General features: G+C 45.3%; 4 protein-coding genes across 4 annotated transcripts; 2 read left to right on the top strand and 2 right to left on the bottom strand.

Annotated features, from left to right (window-relative positions):
- Positions 1–547: 547 nt before the first annotated feature.
- On the bottom strand, positions 548–2821 carry BDR25DRAFT_282178 (uncharacterized protein). The gene is made up of 4 exons (XM_033687947.1): positions 2279–2821; positions 2005–2224; positions 829–1958; positions 548–774 (listed from the first exon to the last, which is right to left on the bottom strand). The coding sequence occupies exons 1-4, from the start codon at positions 2637–2639 to the stop codon at positions 650–652; spliced, it is 1836 nt and encodes a 611-aa protein (XP_033550836.1). The 5' UTR covers positions 2640–2821; the 3' UTR covers positions 548–649.
- Positions 2822–3465: 644 nt separating this feature from the next.
- BDR25DRAFT_282175 (chitinase A1) lies at positions 3466–9887 on the top strand (the record flags this gene model as incomplete). Its single annotated transcript, XM_033687946.1, has 17 exons — positions 3466–4087; positions 4146–4271; positions 4324–4510; positions 4557–4711; positions 4761–6040; positions 6095–6426; positions 6525–7045; positions 7106–7226; positions 7277–7342; positions 7402–7532; positions 7588–7715; positions 7786–7922; positions 7973–8004; positions 8051–8103; positions 8225–8949; positions 8997–9586; positions 9638–9887. The coding sequence occupies 17 exons, from the start codon at positions 3466–3468 to the stop codon at positions 9811–9813; spliced, it is 5382 nt and encodes a 1793-aa protein (XP_033550835.1). The 3' UTR covers positions 9814–9887.
- A 154-nt stretch (positions 9888–10041) lies between these two features.
- Positions 10042–11087, bottom strand: BDR25DRAFT_332718 (uncharacterized protein; the record flags this gene model as incomplete). The annotated part of the gene is made up of 3 exons (XM_033692775.1): positions 10042–10779; positions 10847–10939; positions 11022–11087. The coding sequence occupies 3 exons, from the start codon at positions 11085–11087 to the stop codon at positions 10042–10044; spliced, it is 897 nt and encodes a 298-aa protein (XP_033550834.1).
- Positions 11088–11781: 694 nt separating this feature from the next.
- BDR25DRAFT_386910 (uncharacterized protein) lies at positions 11782–13361 on the top strand (the record flags this gene model as incomplete). Its single annotated transcript, XM_033698031.1, has 3 exons — positions 11782–11997; positions 12057–12374; positions 12428–13361. 3 exons carry the CDS (start codon positions 11782–11784, stop codon positions 13229–13231), a joined length of 1338 nt encoding a protein of 445 aa, XP_033550833.1. The 3' UTR covers positions 13232–13361.
- Between the last annotated feature and the right edge of the window lie 3550 nt (positions 13362–16911).

Genomic DNA, 16911 nt, shown 5'->3' with positions numbered 1-16911 from the left:
ATCGTTACAAGGGTAGTTTTAGTAGGGGCTTGGCAAAAGTGGCCGGCCAACCCGTTAGGTACGTTAACCTACTTTTATAGTAATTTAATATAGAGCTATTAAGTTAAGTTATAAGTTTAATTTAAGTTTAATTTAATTTAATTTCAAAGTTTAAAATTAGCTTAAATATAATGTATAGATTTAGCTTTAAAATACAACTTTAGAAAGCTTTTTTAATTATAGCTCTACTACTATTACTTTAAAACTTATTAGACTTATGTTAAATAAAAGTATGTCTTTTAACTAACAATCTTAGACCCTTACACTAGGTTTTTTTTTAGCGTTGCGTTGTTAAGTTTCGTTAGTTAGGAGACTAGCTAGCACATAGTTAATTTTAGTGGGGTTCATAGAGCTTGCATGCAGCAAAAGTGGACACCAAGTAATTCCCTGACAGAAATGCCTGCCGGGCTTGATAAATTTCAAATACATCCCCAAGTCAGAGTCTTTTAGAGTCACAATGTCAATCCGATGCTACTGTACAGAAGGCTATCCGATCTCTCACACTTGCACACCACAAGCGAGCAACACAGTATGCCTCAAAAGTGATGGTGTGCTGTCTGGTCTAGTTAGAGAATAAAATCTCCCTTATAAATATCAAAGCTATAGCTTATTATCCCACACAGTAAGCGTTTCCAAGGACTAGGTTACTGCATTCGGTGTTTACACCCCTATTCAGTTGGCGAAACCGGCTGACGATGATGCCATATTGAGTGGCAATCGATTCGCATGTGTCACCTGTCGTACTTGTTAGATGATATCCGCTGCGAATCAATGCAAAAGTATTCTTACCCTGCTTGTACACATGCCACTTTGTACATGTCGGGCTAGTGCCAGACTGCGTTGGGCCCGGCGGACCTGCGGACGTGGAGGACGATTTGCTCGATGTGGGAGATGGTTTCAGCGTGCTCGTTATTGGCCTCGAAGAGCTGGTGACAGATGGCTCTACCCACACTCGAACGCAATATGCCATGCCTGCAACCAGATTTCCACACTGGCCGTTGATCGTAGGGTTCCATTGGCGGAAGGACGAGTCAGATATCTTGTACTTGGCTTCAACCACGGTGCAGGTATCTCCGGGACCAACTACGTGCCATTTGTTGCAGTTATCAGGTGTACCGGTGCTAGTGGGTGCTGGTGGAGCAACCCACCCATCGGGGATTATCGTAGAAATCGTCGGGTAGCAAGAGGATGCAATATTGGTCGGGCTAGGCAAGATAGCGGCAGTCGGCTCAGGATGACAGTAGGGATCCCAAGATTCAATGCATTCGACGTCAAGATCCCAGGAGTGTAGGTGATATTCATCGTCGGCCAGTCCCGCGTCCCAGGAAGGATCTTCTTCCTTAAGAAAAGGGCAATTGGAGATGCGAGCTGCAATCGCAGTGACGGATTCGTGAGGTAGTGCCGTTCCCGTGCGCGTTGGTATCGATACCAATTCAGTTGGGAACAACCATGAAGTTGTAAAGTTCATGGAGCTAATGGGTGCATTTGGCACGGTGCCCCAGCTATAGGTCGATTCTGGTGTCTTGCTGGTCGTGCTCGGAGGTGTTGGAGTGCCCGCAATTGGCGTGAACAGTGTCGTTGATCCCGGCGGAGAGATGCAAACATATTTGCCTGCCATAGATGCTAGATTTCGACATTCGAACCCGATGGTTGGATTCCAGCTAGTGAACATGAGCTGGTCTACACCACTGCCGCTGGCCTTGATTAAAGAGCTACAGGTATCGCTGACAACAACTTGGCGAATCACACATTGCGCAACGTTGTCAAGACACAGCACCTCTCCCCCTTTGAATGTCTCATTCATCGCCAAAGGAAGGTTGTTATATGTTAGGAGACGGTCGGTCGACACGGAGAGACTTTTGGCAAGTGAGTTGGCGGTATCGCCGGCCTTTGCAGTGGTTTTAGTCGTGCATGTAGGTCTGTAGAGGTCAGAGACAGAATGTCTGCGGCATCGAAAAGACTCACGTCGGCCCGGGCGTTCCGACCGGTGTAGTTGGCTTGACAGGGTATGAGGTAGTCGGTATACCGCAGGATTGCTTCAGTGAATTGAAATCCTGGGGCGTCCATCCATTATCGCTCTCTAGCGGCTCGCCGAACCCCAATTGTACTGTCTTCATGTAACAATCAGAACACAACTTCTCTGCTGTAATGTTGCTGAGCACGTCTTTGCAAAAGCCTCCATTCCGTAAACGCTGGAGATATTAGCAAGAAACCGCCAATCTTCCGATAGAATACTTATCTTGGAGGCATGTTAAGTTGTACCTGAATACCACTTCACCAGCGAGGTTTAAGGGTGTGAGTATAGTGTACATGGTGTCGTTTACGGCGGTAACGTTCACACTACCTGTTCCACAAGTCGAAGAAGCTTTGGAATACATGGCGTTCAATGCTGCCCCACAACTGGATGTGCATATTTCGCTCAATGAAGATGCTGGAATGAATTCCACAGGATACTGTAGCATATCTGAGCATTGTGTAATGTTTTCCGCCAAAGCTGATCTGCACGCGGCTCGGACTGACGCAGGAAGGTGCCCAGTGGACGGAATAACACTGAAGGATACCACGAAGCCGAAAAGAAATAAAAGAATGTAGAGAAGCATTTTGATAGAGACAGACAGAAAGACTATTTGCTAATAGCCTCAACAGTGAGCGAGCGACTGAGTTCAGCAAGGGAAAAGCTCAGAGAAACAGAGAAGCAGGAGGACGTCCACACTCTCGCGCAGCATGATCCATTGTATCCGCATACCCTTTCAGAATCCTTCAGGGTGGCCTAATAGAATCTATCGATACAGGGTCACGAAGGATGATGATCGGGCCGCATCACACGGGGCGAACATCTGTCGGCCACTAGCTTGGGCGGCACGCCGGCGGGGCGGGTCTTGGCCCCTTGGCGTAAGATCTGGGTACTTTATCTCCCCGTCGGGTAACGAAACGGTAATTTACCAGACCATAACGGCAAGGTTTCAGATCCTGATCCTCTGCCAAGAGCAAGAATTTCATCTGACAACCAACTCCAACGCTTTAACGACCACACCTCATTCGTGGAGTTGAGTTTCCAGCAGGGCGTAAAAGTGCTATCCTGATTGAGTCTTACCAGATACGAGGTCGAACTTCCCGCCCCTCTTCGTGCGGCATGATTCTACACTCGGTTAAGGCGAACCCCTCTACAGGGGTCGATCACCTGTGCGATGGCGACCACTCTCTATATCCCATCATGATGCTCGAATTGGTGAAGAGCAGTTCTGTCCAGAGAACGCTGCGCTCTGTCGTTTTACGTTGACGGTCAGGTCTTTCCTTACGCCTTCCGTCAAAAGTCCCTCTTTGACACACTCATTTTCACTCCTTTGCACTCATTCTCTATCACTTCTGCGTATTGTTGTTGTCAGCTGTGAGTGACTCGCAAGCGTTGCGATAGCGTTTGTCACAATGACTTCTACACTCTCGTTACGCTATCTTCTAGCATTACTTTTAACCTTATCAGTCGTTTCTTTTGTCTCTTCTCAGCAAGGGGCTACCTGCGATGCCGAAAACAAGTGCAAGGTGGGATGCTGCTCTAAACAAGGCAGTTGTGGTTTTGGAGATGATTGGTGCGCGCCAAACAACTGTATCGGTACTTGCAATGCTACCGCCGAGTGTGGCCAGTGGGCGAATCCGAAGGGCAAGGAGTGTCCTTTGAAGGTTTGCTGTAGTCGCTGGGGCTTCTGCGGGACAACTGAGGAATTCTGCGCAACGTCATCGAATAGGAATGAAAGCTGTCAGAGCAATTGTGCTAAACCAGAGCGCAAGAAATGCGCTTCGTCGTGGAGGAAAAGACGCATTGCCTACTACGAATCCTGGGCCGATACCAGGGATTGCGACTCCTTCAGGCCGGAAGATATACCCGTTCATGCACTCACGCACATTAACATCGCTTTTGGAGGCATCAGCAGCGATTTCAAAGTCACGATTGACAGCTCAGGGATCATATCTCGAGTCGTTAAGCTGAAGCGTCAGAACCCAGCACTCCAGGTCATTCTTTCCATTGGCGGTTGGACATTCACCGATCCCGGTGAGTACGCTTCTTAGTTGACCAATGTTACCTTGTACTGATTAGATCTGTGACATAGGCCCTACGCGAGACGCATGGACGAACATGGCTGCCAGTTCTTCTTCTCGAGAAACCTTTGCCAAGAGTGTAGTAGAGACCTTGGAGAAGTATGCACTGGACGGCATCGATTTAGATTGGGAGTATCGTAAGTTCTACCACAGCCACAATCAGACACTGTGGTGTTAAACTTTTTTCAGCTGAAGCGGATGACCGCGGTGGCCATAAAGCGGACTTCGACAACTATGTCTACCTTCTCCGCGCCATAAAATCCCAATTCGATGATCGCAATCCTTCCTGGACGCTCTCCGTTGCAATACCGGCTAGCTACTGGTACTTGCAGCACTTTGATGTGAACAGCATGCAGAGCGAAGTAGATTGGTTCAAGTAAATACTCTGTCTTGAGACATAGAAACTAGACTGATCTCATTAGTATGATGACATACGATCAACGCGGGAAATGGGATCAGAACAATCCGTGGACTGGACCATATGTTTTCGGCCATACCAATGTCACTGAGATCGAGAGCGGCCTCGATCTACTTCGGCGCAATGATGTCGACTTATCCAAAGTCAACCTGGGGACAGGTAAGGTACCATATTGTAGTCTCAAGCCATGTTTTCTAACGATGTACAGGATTTTACGGACGGACCTTCACCCTGGCTGACAGCAAATGCAATACGCCTGGATGTGTCTTCGCAGATGCCGGTGCAGCAGGCGAGTGTTCCGGTGAACGTGGTATCCTTTCCTTTAAGGAGATCATGGCAAGATCCAAACGTCTGAACGATAAGAAGATCGTGTACGAAAATGCCACTGGAGTAACGTACATGGTGTATGATGATACACAATGGATTACGTATGACGATGCCAAAAGCTTCGCTAAGAAGCGAGAGCTTCTCGACAGCGAGTGCTTGGGTGGTGTCATGATATGGGCCATTGATCAGGATACCCCGGACTTCCAAGCACTGTCGGCACTCCTTGGAGATGAGTTCGTGACAGGGGCTCTCATAGAGGGGGGAACCCTTTCCGACGAAGAGAAGGATGCTCTTGCTCAAGAGCTCGGAGGCCTTACTGGTGATGGCTGCTATGTCACGATGGGTTGCTCCGGCCCCGGTAGCAGCGGCAAGTTTAATACGTGCGCAAAAGGCGACATCCCAATCGAGCGGTTACATGCCCCTGGCGGAGCGGCGGGAAATGTTTACTCAACCGGAAACTTGGCTCAGGAGATTGAGTCGTGTGCAAAAGGGCAGTGGAAAACAGTGTGCTGTTCGCCCAAGAGTCCAGCGGTCAACTGCAAGTGGGTTGGAGCTCCCGAGCGCAGTTCGTTCTATTGCGATGGTGGTTTCGAAGAGAAGACATGCGGGGATGGCCGTTACGAGTTGGTCACGGATCAGTACACAACCTACGAGGGTGGTGCGAAGTGCGCTAGCGGAGCGCGATCCTTATGCTGCGATGCTGCCTCCGAGCTTCAACAATGTCATTGGTCCGACTGCCAGACGGAGTTGAAGTGCCCCTCAGGCGGACCCCTCACCTACCGAGGAAACGAGGCCGGGGGTAAGCCATGCCCCAAGGGGCAATATCAATCTTATTGTTGCCCTATTGCGGGCATATATCAAGACTGCCAGTGGAAACCGAACGTACCAACACCAGAGAAGAACAATGGTCAAACCACGTACTTCTCATCGACGATGCAGCAGTGTATGGATACGAAGTGCCCCAAAGGCCAAGTTACCATCGCCAAAGCCACCCTGCCAGAACGGCCAGCTGGCCTACCAGCACCCTGCATGTCGTACAATCCAGGAATCGAACATCTCTTTTGCTGCGATCCTCTGAGGAACGTCACACTTCCATTTGATGTGAAAAAGATCTTTCCGCATCCTCATGGGTTCGACGTTGTATATGAATACAAGGACAACGTAAGATCATCCGCAAGCCTATATTTCTGTCCCTTGAAACTAACTATTTGGTAGTACGGCAACAACGACCATGATCCGCACGGCCCGGATGAGACTGACGTCGGCGACGATCCCTATGGATTCGTTCTTCTCGACGGAGACGAGGGTGCCTTGCAGGGCAATTTTCCCAGGGACTACGTATTTGTCCATGATGACGACGGAACAGGCAATCCTATCAAACGGCGTGAGACCCTCACCCGTGACGATCCAGATCTCATGGACTGGACCTTCGAGCACGAAGAAGGCACTCATCTCGTCTACTGCCGGTCAGGACGCGAGGAGCATTGTGAGAAGATTTTTATGGACAACGCATACGATACCATTATCGCTTTGCCACGACACATTGGGTAAGTGTTTACTTGGTTGTCATCCGACTAGCATGCCTCGCAGCAGCTAGGCGAGTTACAACGACACAGCCGAGTGTGATTCGCTAATTCGACCGTAGATCAGGTCCATTCGCACGTGTCGTTTCCATGGACCCAGTCGACGAGACAGAATTGCCACCATATCACATTCGGAAACGCTCAGCAGCTGACCATACCTCAAGGGTGTATAAGCTTGTCTTCGATTACCATTTTGAAAACATCCGGCGTGAGGATCAAACCGTCAATATCCGAATTGATTACACTAACTTAGTTCCCTACTGGGACGATATGACTGGCACAGAGTCTCCCAAAGGGACTACCAAGCGTTCGCGCCATGAGAAGCGATTCTGGGGAGAGCTTACTGATTGGCTCAAACAACTCACTCGTGTCCAGACATCCGACCAAGGCAAGCTACCTATGTCACTGCACAAGAGAATGCTCCTGTACCGCAAGCGGGCACAGTGCGCAAGGGGCAACACCGTCTTGAAGGCTGGCTTGGATGTCACGCTCGATGCTAAATTTGACATGAACGCACGATGGGCATATTATGCCCAAGGTACCATTGTCCCCTTGAACGTGGAGCAAATCTACGCTTATTTTGGTGTGTTTTTTTTCCCAGGCTCATCCACTCGGAATGTTTGCAGCTAACAACCTGCCGCAGAGATGGAGCCTGTAGCTCAAGCAACGCTGGAGGTTGAAGGCAATGCAGAGATCGAGTACAGGATGAAGGAGCGTTTAAAGATCATTGATACTCTATCATATCCGGGTCTCGCTATCAAAGGGTACACCTTGTCGCGCCGTTTCATCTATGCTATAGCTAACTGGAGCTCAGCATCGCTGCTATTGGGCCAACGTTGGATGTCTATGGCGAAATGCGGGCCAAGGCAACTGTGGCCGGGTACGTCCTTTTGAAACTGACCTCAAATTACGGAAATCAAGCCTGCTAACAGTGTATAGAAAGTTGAAAGCTGGCGCGAAGATTACGTTCCCGAGATACGAAATATACTTCCCACAAGTGAAAGAGGCGGAGGCAAGACAGAAATTTGATAAGCCTGCCGAGAGCGCGGAGCAAGGATCGAAAGGAACAGGTAGGACGCAGCAGTCACATCCCGCCATGACCCAACTACTGACATGATTTGATAGACTTTGAACCAATCCTTGATGCTTCCGTGCAAGCATCGGTTGGTGTTGACCTGTTAATCACCCCAGAGGTCAATCTGGGAATTAAGGTTAACACACCCAGCGTCAAGGGTGACATTGTAAACGCGCAGGTTCGTCCAAAGTCTTCCCGATTGCCGATGAGACTTTTGGGGGAGTAATTGGTTTTCTTACATAATGCAGATCGTTGGTTTCATCAACAACACTTTCCGATTCGAAGTGATAGGGAAGGGACAAGGGGGCATTGGGAACACGCCTGCAATATCATACGATATCTTCATCAAATATCTTTACAACTTTGGAATTGGCGGAACAGCCACGTAGGTGATCCTGCCCACTTGCTCGTGTTCTCATTCTGAGCTCACTATAGGTTCAAATGGTTGGGTAATTATGCACTGAAGCGTGAGTATGCCCCATACATCACATTCTCCTGAGCTCACAGAAATAGCACTACAACTGTGGAACCAGGACAGAGAGAAGATTCTATATGAGCACCACGGCGTAAGTACCACTTCACAAGTTCTATGGGTCTGGGTTCCTCTGGAGTACCAACCAAGGCGCGACCCCGGGTCAACATTGATGTGGCTGGCGAATACCATAGCATTTACTGACATTGTCGCAGCAAGTTTCCATTGGAAAACGCAACCCCTTCATCTCCGATGGCGAGTACAAGGATGACTTTTCTCCGCTCTACAATTCGACGTACTGGTTCGACGAAGACTGGCACTCCACCAGAGGTGCCTTGTCGCCCCTCCAGAGGCGCGAAGAGGGGGAGGAAGCCAGCGCTCTAAACGAAAAGGCAACCAGCTTCTTCACTTGCAACGACGGTGGTCAATGCCCAAGCGGGGCTTGCGCTGGTGATGCATGCCAATGGGTTCCTGGCAAAAAGCCTCCATCCTCCAGAACACGCCGAGCTGACCCCGAGGAGGGCGATCCAATGGATACGGACCCAGTCGTCCCTTGTATGAACAGTATACCCGCCTTCATGTACAACTGCAAATTCTTTGTCGACGAAGACCTTGGTCATTGGAATGGTCCATTCCCGGGCATCTGTACGAACATTATGAACTTCTTCACATCTCAAGGTCTGGGCTCCGGCCCGTTCACTGGAAGCTTCAGCGATAGTGGGAGCTCCGGCGAAGGCTCGAACCGCGAGAATGTTTGCGGATCCAGGTCCACGCACACGCACATCTATACGAACGCGAAAGGCGAACAGAAGACCGTTACGGAAACGTGGTCCGATCGATGTATAAGAGAGTCGAATGAGTTTGCTACCGCAACATCGAGAGATAAAGGCGAACCGGGTAACAGAAATTGGCTTAGTTGCGACGAATTCCCCTTCAACTCGTAAGCGCGCTCAATCGATACTCCCAACTCTACTGATAACTTCGCAGATTGAATGAAGGCGGCAACAGCATAACCAATTCCCGCGCCTGTGTCCCTGGGTATGAGCAAGAAACCCAAGGAACGATAAATGGTCTACCGCGACGCATATCGCAGACAGTGACTTGGGCAGACTCGGCAGGAAACGAGAAGTCTGCCTCCAAGCCGTGGACCCAGGATTGGCTAGGTGCCAATGCTTTGTATGGTTCGGGTGGCAGACAAGGATCGCCCAACAAGGATTCGGCTTGGAACTGGGCCTATAACAATCGCAAAGACTTCACTTTCCACCTTTTCAACTCGGATACGACCACGACACCCCAAGGAGGATCGTATCAAGTCTTTAATCACCAGCTCAAGTCCGGAGACATCGCAACTGTGGTTGGCGCCTTCAATCTTATGGACAACCCGAAGTACAGTATTGCCGGAGGAAAAAATGCCTACTGCACGACGGGAGGAACGAGAAGTCATGACCTGTGGGGCACAGCTGGCGGCCGTTTTGTTAGGGTAACCTTGTGCACTGTTGAGTTTGACAATGCTGCCGCTGCCTCCAAGATCAAGAGAGGCGAGCAGCCCACCGAGGAGGAGATGTTCAAGATCAAAAGTAAGCCAACCCAACGCCTGCACCCTGACAATATTGACTGACCATATACAGATATTGAGATAGCTGATGACGAGGAAGAATTCGAGATACCGATAGGAGGCTTCAGCCAAGAGCCCGGTGCCGAGGCCACACACAGTGTGGCTGAAGAGGGCTTGAGCACAACGGGTGAACGGCAACATCATCATAATCACTACCACCGGCATGCACACATTCACCGATCCGGGTAGTCAAGAGCGTGCCTTGCAGAGACGCTGAGCTTACGGGTGGTACTGGGTGAATCGATTTGGGAGATCACGACTTGATAGAGAGTATTTCGTGTATATGTGTTGTCTAGTAATTTTCTACGAAGAGACTATTCTAATCGCCTATAATTTAGGTGACTGGGCGAACGGCCGTCGCTGTGATGCTGCGGAGCTTTCCAGTCGACGATAACTATCTTAGCAGCATTGAATCCCTCAGTCACTTGCCCAGCCATCACCACGTTGAGCATATGTTTCCGTATCCTCCCCCATTGTTGTCTCCCTCAATGCCATCCCCTCCGTTTGCCAATTCCCATAATCGGTGGCTATTCGACTCGCCTTGCTTCTAATCCGCCCCGGAAGCACTTCTGCCCTGTGGTTCAAGCCGATCTCAAGCACCCAACCACTTTCGCAGGCTTTCCTGTCAGCTATCATAACCAGCAGATTCTGGCTCGTTGCCAGATATTCCTCCTCAGTGCCACTCCAGTCTCCGCCACTGAACCCACCCAATTGGTCCGGACAATGCATCATCGCTTTTACGATGAACCCAGGAGTGGATCCAGTTGGCGCTACATTCTCATCCGAAGTGTGTTGGGTCACACCATAGGCAACCGGATCGTCATCAAAGATGAACGACCTATGCACAGTACGATAATCGTCAAAGTCATCATTCGGGTCGTCGTCGTTGTCAAAGAAGGCTGCTCGCCAAAGCCGGCGATAAGCCGCGTCGGCCGTTGCATGGCTCACTACATCCGTTTGAGCCGTTTCTGTCGACACGCCACTGGAAGGTGACGTTGATGCTGCCGGACTTCCAGAGCCATACCATGTCCTGATCCAGAGGACATTGCTCACGCCAAGCTGGCCATTGACCCGGCGCTCATTGTCGGTTAGAAGGTCTTGCGGGACATATTCTGGTACCACCCAGTCAGGGGTGGAGGTTTTCTTATGGTATGCCTTGGCACGTAAGTTCTAGACACCGAATAGGGGCATGCAACAAGGGCAATGAGCGAAGAAAATTTACATCGCGAGAGTTACGTCCGAGCTGCAACCACTGCCGCACAAGGGTCTCCTTTTGCTCCTCCTTGCTCAAGGCAGACTCTGGATCCCAATGCTCCTGTTGGGACCGTCAGAATTAAGCCCATTGGGGGCCATGTGAAGTCGAAATGGAACCTCAGGGTCTCGATATACGGACGTACAATAACGAATTGATCAAAAGGGGTAAAGCCAAAGTCTGGAAGGTCATAACTGTCTAAGTCTGCCATTACGCCCGAGAATAGCGTGGTTGTATGCAGGAGATGTAAGAGAACAGGATGAATGTAGGTAGGAAGATGAGAGCCAAGAGTCCATATAGCCTTGAGGAGCAGCGTTATATGAATGGGGCCGAGAGAGGGCCCTGTGATGGACGGTGCGGGTTCCTGCGTGAGGCGAAGGCCCGGGGAGGCTCTTGGCGGTAATCCTTGGCTATGAGCCAAGAGCCTAACCGAAGCGTGGAAAAGATGATCGTTGTCAGACTAGACTCTTACAGGGATAAAAATACGGTATCACGCAGTCATCCGAAATCTATTCGAGTGTAAGCAACCCCAACATAGCCAATTTGTAGACAGGGGCTAGATGTCTTTTTCCGGCAGGTCTGGTGGCTGGAGTGGCCCAATACACACCAGACGCCTTAGCGGCCAAGGCTTTTATAGCATGAGGAACAGCGCTTCTTCGACTGACCGACTGATGACCGGGAAGAAAGTCTAGAGTAACATGCAGGGCCTACTGCAAGGCACAATTTCAGTCTCCCACGTGAAATGGTCTGTCCTAGAGCTGTGGAAATTTGGAAATCCTTCCAATATTGCTTCTCGTACAGGAAAATATGATGCGGTAAACTCGGGATTGAAAACTAGGAAGGTTTAAAGAAAGGTATTCAAATAGCGGGGACGGGTACTAGGAAACGACACGCACTTCGGCAAGATGATCGGTCGTCCAATTTTACTCGCAGCGTTTTCGCTGCACATCTTTACCTCATGGGCTGAGAAACCATTCTCCAGACGAGACGAGAAGCCCGCGCTACCATTCGATCCCAATACGACGCCGTACTGCACTTGGTGGTATGATAATGATGGATCCATTCCATGCAGTCAAATGCCGGCTCTCTGGGTAATTTCTTTGGATGACTTCCGAAGATGGGTATGTCTTGGGCTTCCAGTATAAACTTTGTAGTCCCTTGGGCTGACCAATATCTACAGAACCCTTCCATCACGGCCGAGTGCAGCAATTTTGTATCGGGCAAGTCTTATTGCGTAGAAGCATTTGGCGAGCCTCCACCCCAATCAAGCACAGTAGTGCTCTCGACAACTTCCAAGGCTACACCGACGTCCACTGGAGGGCCTCCTGGACCCACTCAACCTGGGCAGGTGCAGAACTGTAACCGTTGGGATCTCGTCAAGGATGGAGATACATGTGGCATATATATAAGCAAGTATCCTGGGTTGACGTTGAAGGATCTCGTGTCTTGGAACCCAGGAATTGGCGACCAATGCCAGTTATTGTGGATAGATACCTATGTAAGTTTTGGTCCAACATCTGTTCGATACCTCTCTTAATATATACCCTGTAGCTGTGCACCGGTGTTCCTGGCTTCAGCCCTATCACAACCTCCAGCAAGGGCGCCACTCCGACGCCTACCAATGGCATTGTCACGCCAACCCCCATTCAATCAGGGATGGTGGGTAACTGTGATGCTTTCCACAAAGTCGTCGATGGAGACGGTTGCGCTGCAATTGCCCAGAAGTATGGCATCAGCTTGTCGCAATTCTACTCGTGGAACCCTGCTGTAGGGACTAGTTGCGCTTCGTTGTGGCTCGATACGTACGTCTGTGTGTCCATCATTGGTGTCGGTCCTTCATCCACGGTCAAGAGCACGACGATCAAAACATCGACGGTTACAACTCCAACGAATGGTATCGCCACTCCTACACCAGTTCAAAATGGAATTGTAAATAACTGCGATGCCTTCCACAAGGTTGTTAGCGGAGATGGTTGCGCCGCGATTGCTTCGAAATATGGCATCAGCTTGTCGCAGTTCTACACCTGGAATCCCACGGTCGGATCCAACTGCGCTTCCTTATGGCTCGATTACTATGTCTGTGTCAGTATCATTGGTGTTGGGCCCACGCCGACGACAACGTTAAAAACTTCAACAACGACGAAAGGAAATGGAGTTGCCACGCCAACTCCCTATCAATCCGGAATGACGACTAGCTGCAAGACCTTCCACAAGGTTGTGTCCGGCGATGAGTGTGCAGTCATTGCAAAGAATGCCAATATTTCCCTGGCTAACTTTTACAAATGGAACCCTGGGGTCGGTTCAAGCTGCGGATCTCTCTGGCTTGATTACTACGTCTGTATTGCTATTGTGTAGTTAGCAAGCAGTCGCTTGAGCCTTACGCGATGCAAGTCCATATAATGTAATTCATAATTCAGATGCGATCGAGGGCGTGCGAAGATTAGGAGACACTTTACCGCGTCCTGAGGTTGGTACGAGAGGCAAGGGCCATTACAGCTTTTGTAATTATGGATTACATAAACTGACGAAAGCTACCGAGGTCGCTACAAGTGAGGGTGCATACGGTCTGAGAAGGTTTGACAAGCAGCCATCGGTTGCGCCGTAATTGAGGACAGCAACGGTGCGACGCCTCTTTTGTTTTTCAACAGGTAAAAACCGACATCCAGAAGCACTTATCTCAGCAAGCTCAGACGGGATGGGGAGAGAGCCTCGACAGGGGCAAGCCCCTGCTGGTAGCCTTAGTGGCGCAAGCCCCATCTCTCTAGCTAATAAGGGTGTAAGAAAGGCTTTCTCTCCCTAGCTATTTAAAAGACTTTTATAATTACTTCTTAAATACTATAACTTTACTACTTACTTTATATATTAAAGAACTTTTTATTATTAATTTATCTATATTTCTGTCCTCTAAACTTTGTAAAACTTTATAGTAGCAACTATATTATGTACTGCTACTATGTATTAATCTTTAAAATAATTTACGTGTTATTTATTACTAAAATAAGCAATAATTCTTTTAGCTACACTCTATATCTATGTTTACCCCTACGTCTATCTTAGTAGCTACTAAATATATCTCTTTTATTAACATTACTGTCATCTGTTGTTCTAATAACCTTCTTTCTCTTTTTTTAAATGTTAAGACGCCTTATGCTGTTACTACTAAGCAGTTAGTTAACACATTACCAGAGCACACTTACTGCATAATATTAACCTACTATATAAAGGGACAAAAGCTTAAGCTTATGTTAACATGTATATATAAGCTTAGATAGACGCTTAGTAATTTTTTAAAGTTATACTTAAATAAACTTTTTTTAAAAAGAACTTTAAAGCTTAGAATTTTTTTTTTAAAAAAGCGCCTAAAAAGCATAACTTACTTATAATAATAAAAGTTAATTAAGGTGTTTAAGATAATTTTAATTTTAATTTAATTTACTAAAAGTTTAATGTTTTACTTAAGAAGCCCTTATTTAGACAGTATTAGCCTACTTGTTACGATCTACAATTAGACTATAAGTGTAACAGCACAGGCAAGACAATAGGTCTGAATGCGGTGGGAGTCTACTTAGAGGCATATGGGAGTGCGTGGGGACTCTGAACCTAGGAATGCCATTAACACCTATAGGCCTTGTATAAAAGAATATTAGAAAACTACTAAGCTAGCTATAAAAGCAAGGTGCAACTAAATATATAAAGAAATAGAGGTAACTATAGGAGACTAGGTTAAGTTATAGTTAGAGCTAATATAGAAACCCTTTAGATAGGATCTAAGCAACCTAAGATAAAATAATTTATAAAATTATTACTCTACCCCCCTTTCTATAAGCTAATAGTCTTTATCTATAACGTACTTCACAGGCGAGTTGCTTACACACCTAAGTTGCTTACTTTTGCTAAGACCCTACTAAACTACCCTTCCTACACTAATGCATTCCCTACAACTGTCACGGTATCCTCCCCGGATCCCAGACATAACTGTATTAGACGCGTACTAGAGTATTATTAGTGCACGTCTAACATAAACATAACATAACATAGACATAAACTTAAGTACAAACTGCCTTAACACTAACTAAACCTAGAATAGGCTTAATTTATACCTAAAGCGCTTAGACTTCTAAGCTAAGTATTTAATTACTAATTTTTTTTAAACTTTTTTATTTCTTATATAATGTCTTGTACCTACTATAATACCTTACATAGTAATTAAACTAGACCTCTGTAAAGCTCTATAACCTTACTTATGCATAATTATAACATTATATTATGTTAAAACTTTAGCTAAGAATAGCCTCTAAATCTAATTTAATAAGCTTAGTACTTGCATAACTCTAAGCTATTAAAGTAAGCTAAAAAGCCTTTTAAAAAGTGCTTACTTTATAAAAAAGCTACTATGTTATAAGCTTTAAAGCTTTTTAAAAGAACTTTAAAAAATAGCTTTATATTATTAAGTAGTCTATTTCTACCTTAACTTTTATTATAGTAGTAAGAACTAAGAACTTACTAGCCTTAAAGCTTACTTAAAAGTCTAGAGATAGCTTAACTTTTTTCTGCCTAATACTACTTATAACTTATAACCTTTTTAACTTAGTAATAAAATCTAACTAACTCTCTAATCCTCTACTATTTAATAGAAAATAAAAAGACTTACCTTTCTTTTTACATAAGCTTTAATATAAACTTAAAAGAAACCTAGACTAATTTTTTTCTAAACACTTTTAGTTACTATATGCCTACTTTTAACTTAACTATAATGTAACAGCCTTAATTAACTTACTAATAAATAAAAATATTATTAACTTAGATTAATTTATAGCATTTTTATAAGTAACTTATAAAGACCTAAATAAAAAGTTAATAGCCTTAAGTTACCTAAACACTTTATAATAAAAAAAGAAAAGCTTTACTTTACACTTTACTAAGTTTTACTAACTTATATTTAATATAAGCTTAAATAAGATAGGTCTAATTATAGCCTTATATAACTCCCTCTTAACTAAACTGTAACGCGCTATAGTAGGAGAACCCCTTCTAAACAACCTTAATATGTATGTAAACCTAATTACTACCTATAATAATAACATAAGGTTCCTCCCTGTACAAGCCTTAATACACCTCTAAACTAGCGCAGTTGCAAATAAAGACCCTAATATAATAAAAATTAATTTAAATTATGCTCTAGTTAGTTTTAAAAAGCATAAAAATTATAAAAAAAAAAGTTAATACTTTAAGTGTAGTAAGTATAGTTATATCTTTTAAAACTGCTTTATTTCTTTTTTTTTAAGTCTACATAAGTAGCGCTGCTAGCACTTATTAAAAATTTTTACTATTTTAATTTTATTTTTATAAGAGCTTTAACTTATATTTAAGCTTTAATTTTTTTTACTACTCTTAACATAGCTACAGCTATAGCAGTAAGAGCCTGTAAAAAAGCTTATTTTAAAGCTAAGTTACCTCTTAGGACTAATTTAACACTAGATTTTTGCTAACTTATAGGCTAAGTTCTCTACTAATAACTAAAAGTACTAAGTTAATATTCTTATATATTTATAATAAAAAACTATATTAGCCTTAATATAAGCTTTTATTAACTTAGGAGTAAATAGTATAGGTTACATTAATAAAGAACTAGCGCATAAACTAAATCTTTAATTAATACTGCTTACCTAAATAATTTACCTAACTAGATTTAATAAAAAACAACTTAAAAAAAGTTTTATTTTTTATACTATAACTATTATAATTACCTACTAACACTATAAAGAGTAGATTAAGCTCTATGTAATAAACATAAGATGTTATAACCTAATTCTAAAATAACTATAGCTATATTAGCATAAAGTTGCTTTTAATTACTAAAAGTAAGTTTTAAACTTTAACTCTTTTTAATGCTAAAATGTATACTTACGCTTACACTTAAACAACACTTAAGTAGCACTTAATATAGAAGGTCTTTAGACTTACTTTTTAATAACTTAAAAAAGAACTACCTAAGTAAGGCTAATAAGCTAGGCTGTCACAGTATCCTCCCTAGA

This window comes from Lindgomyces ingoldianus (assembly GCF_010093535.1).
Source record: "Lindgomyces ingoldianus strain ATCC 200398 unplaced genomic scaffold BDR25scaffold_8, whole genome shotgun sequence".
In the NCBI taxonomy this organism is placed as follows: Eukaryota; Fungi; Ascomycota; class Dothideomycetes; order Pleosporales; family Lindgomycetaceae; genus Lindgomyces; species Lindgomyces ingoldianus.
Note: the sequence above shows the minus strand (reverse complement) of the source record. Positions and strands in the feature narration are given on the sequence as shown.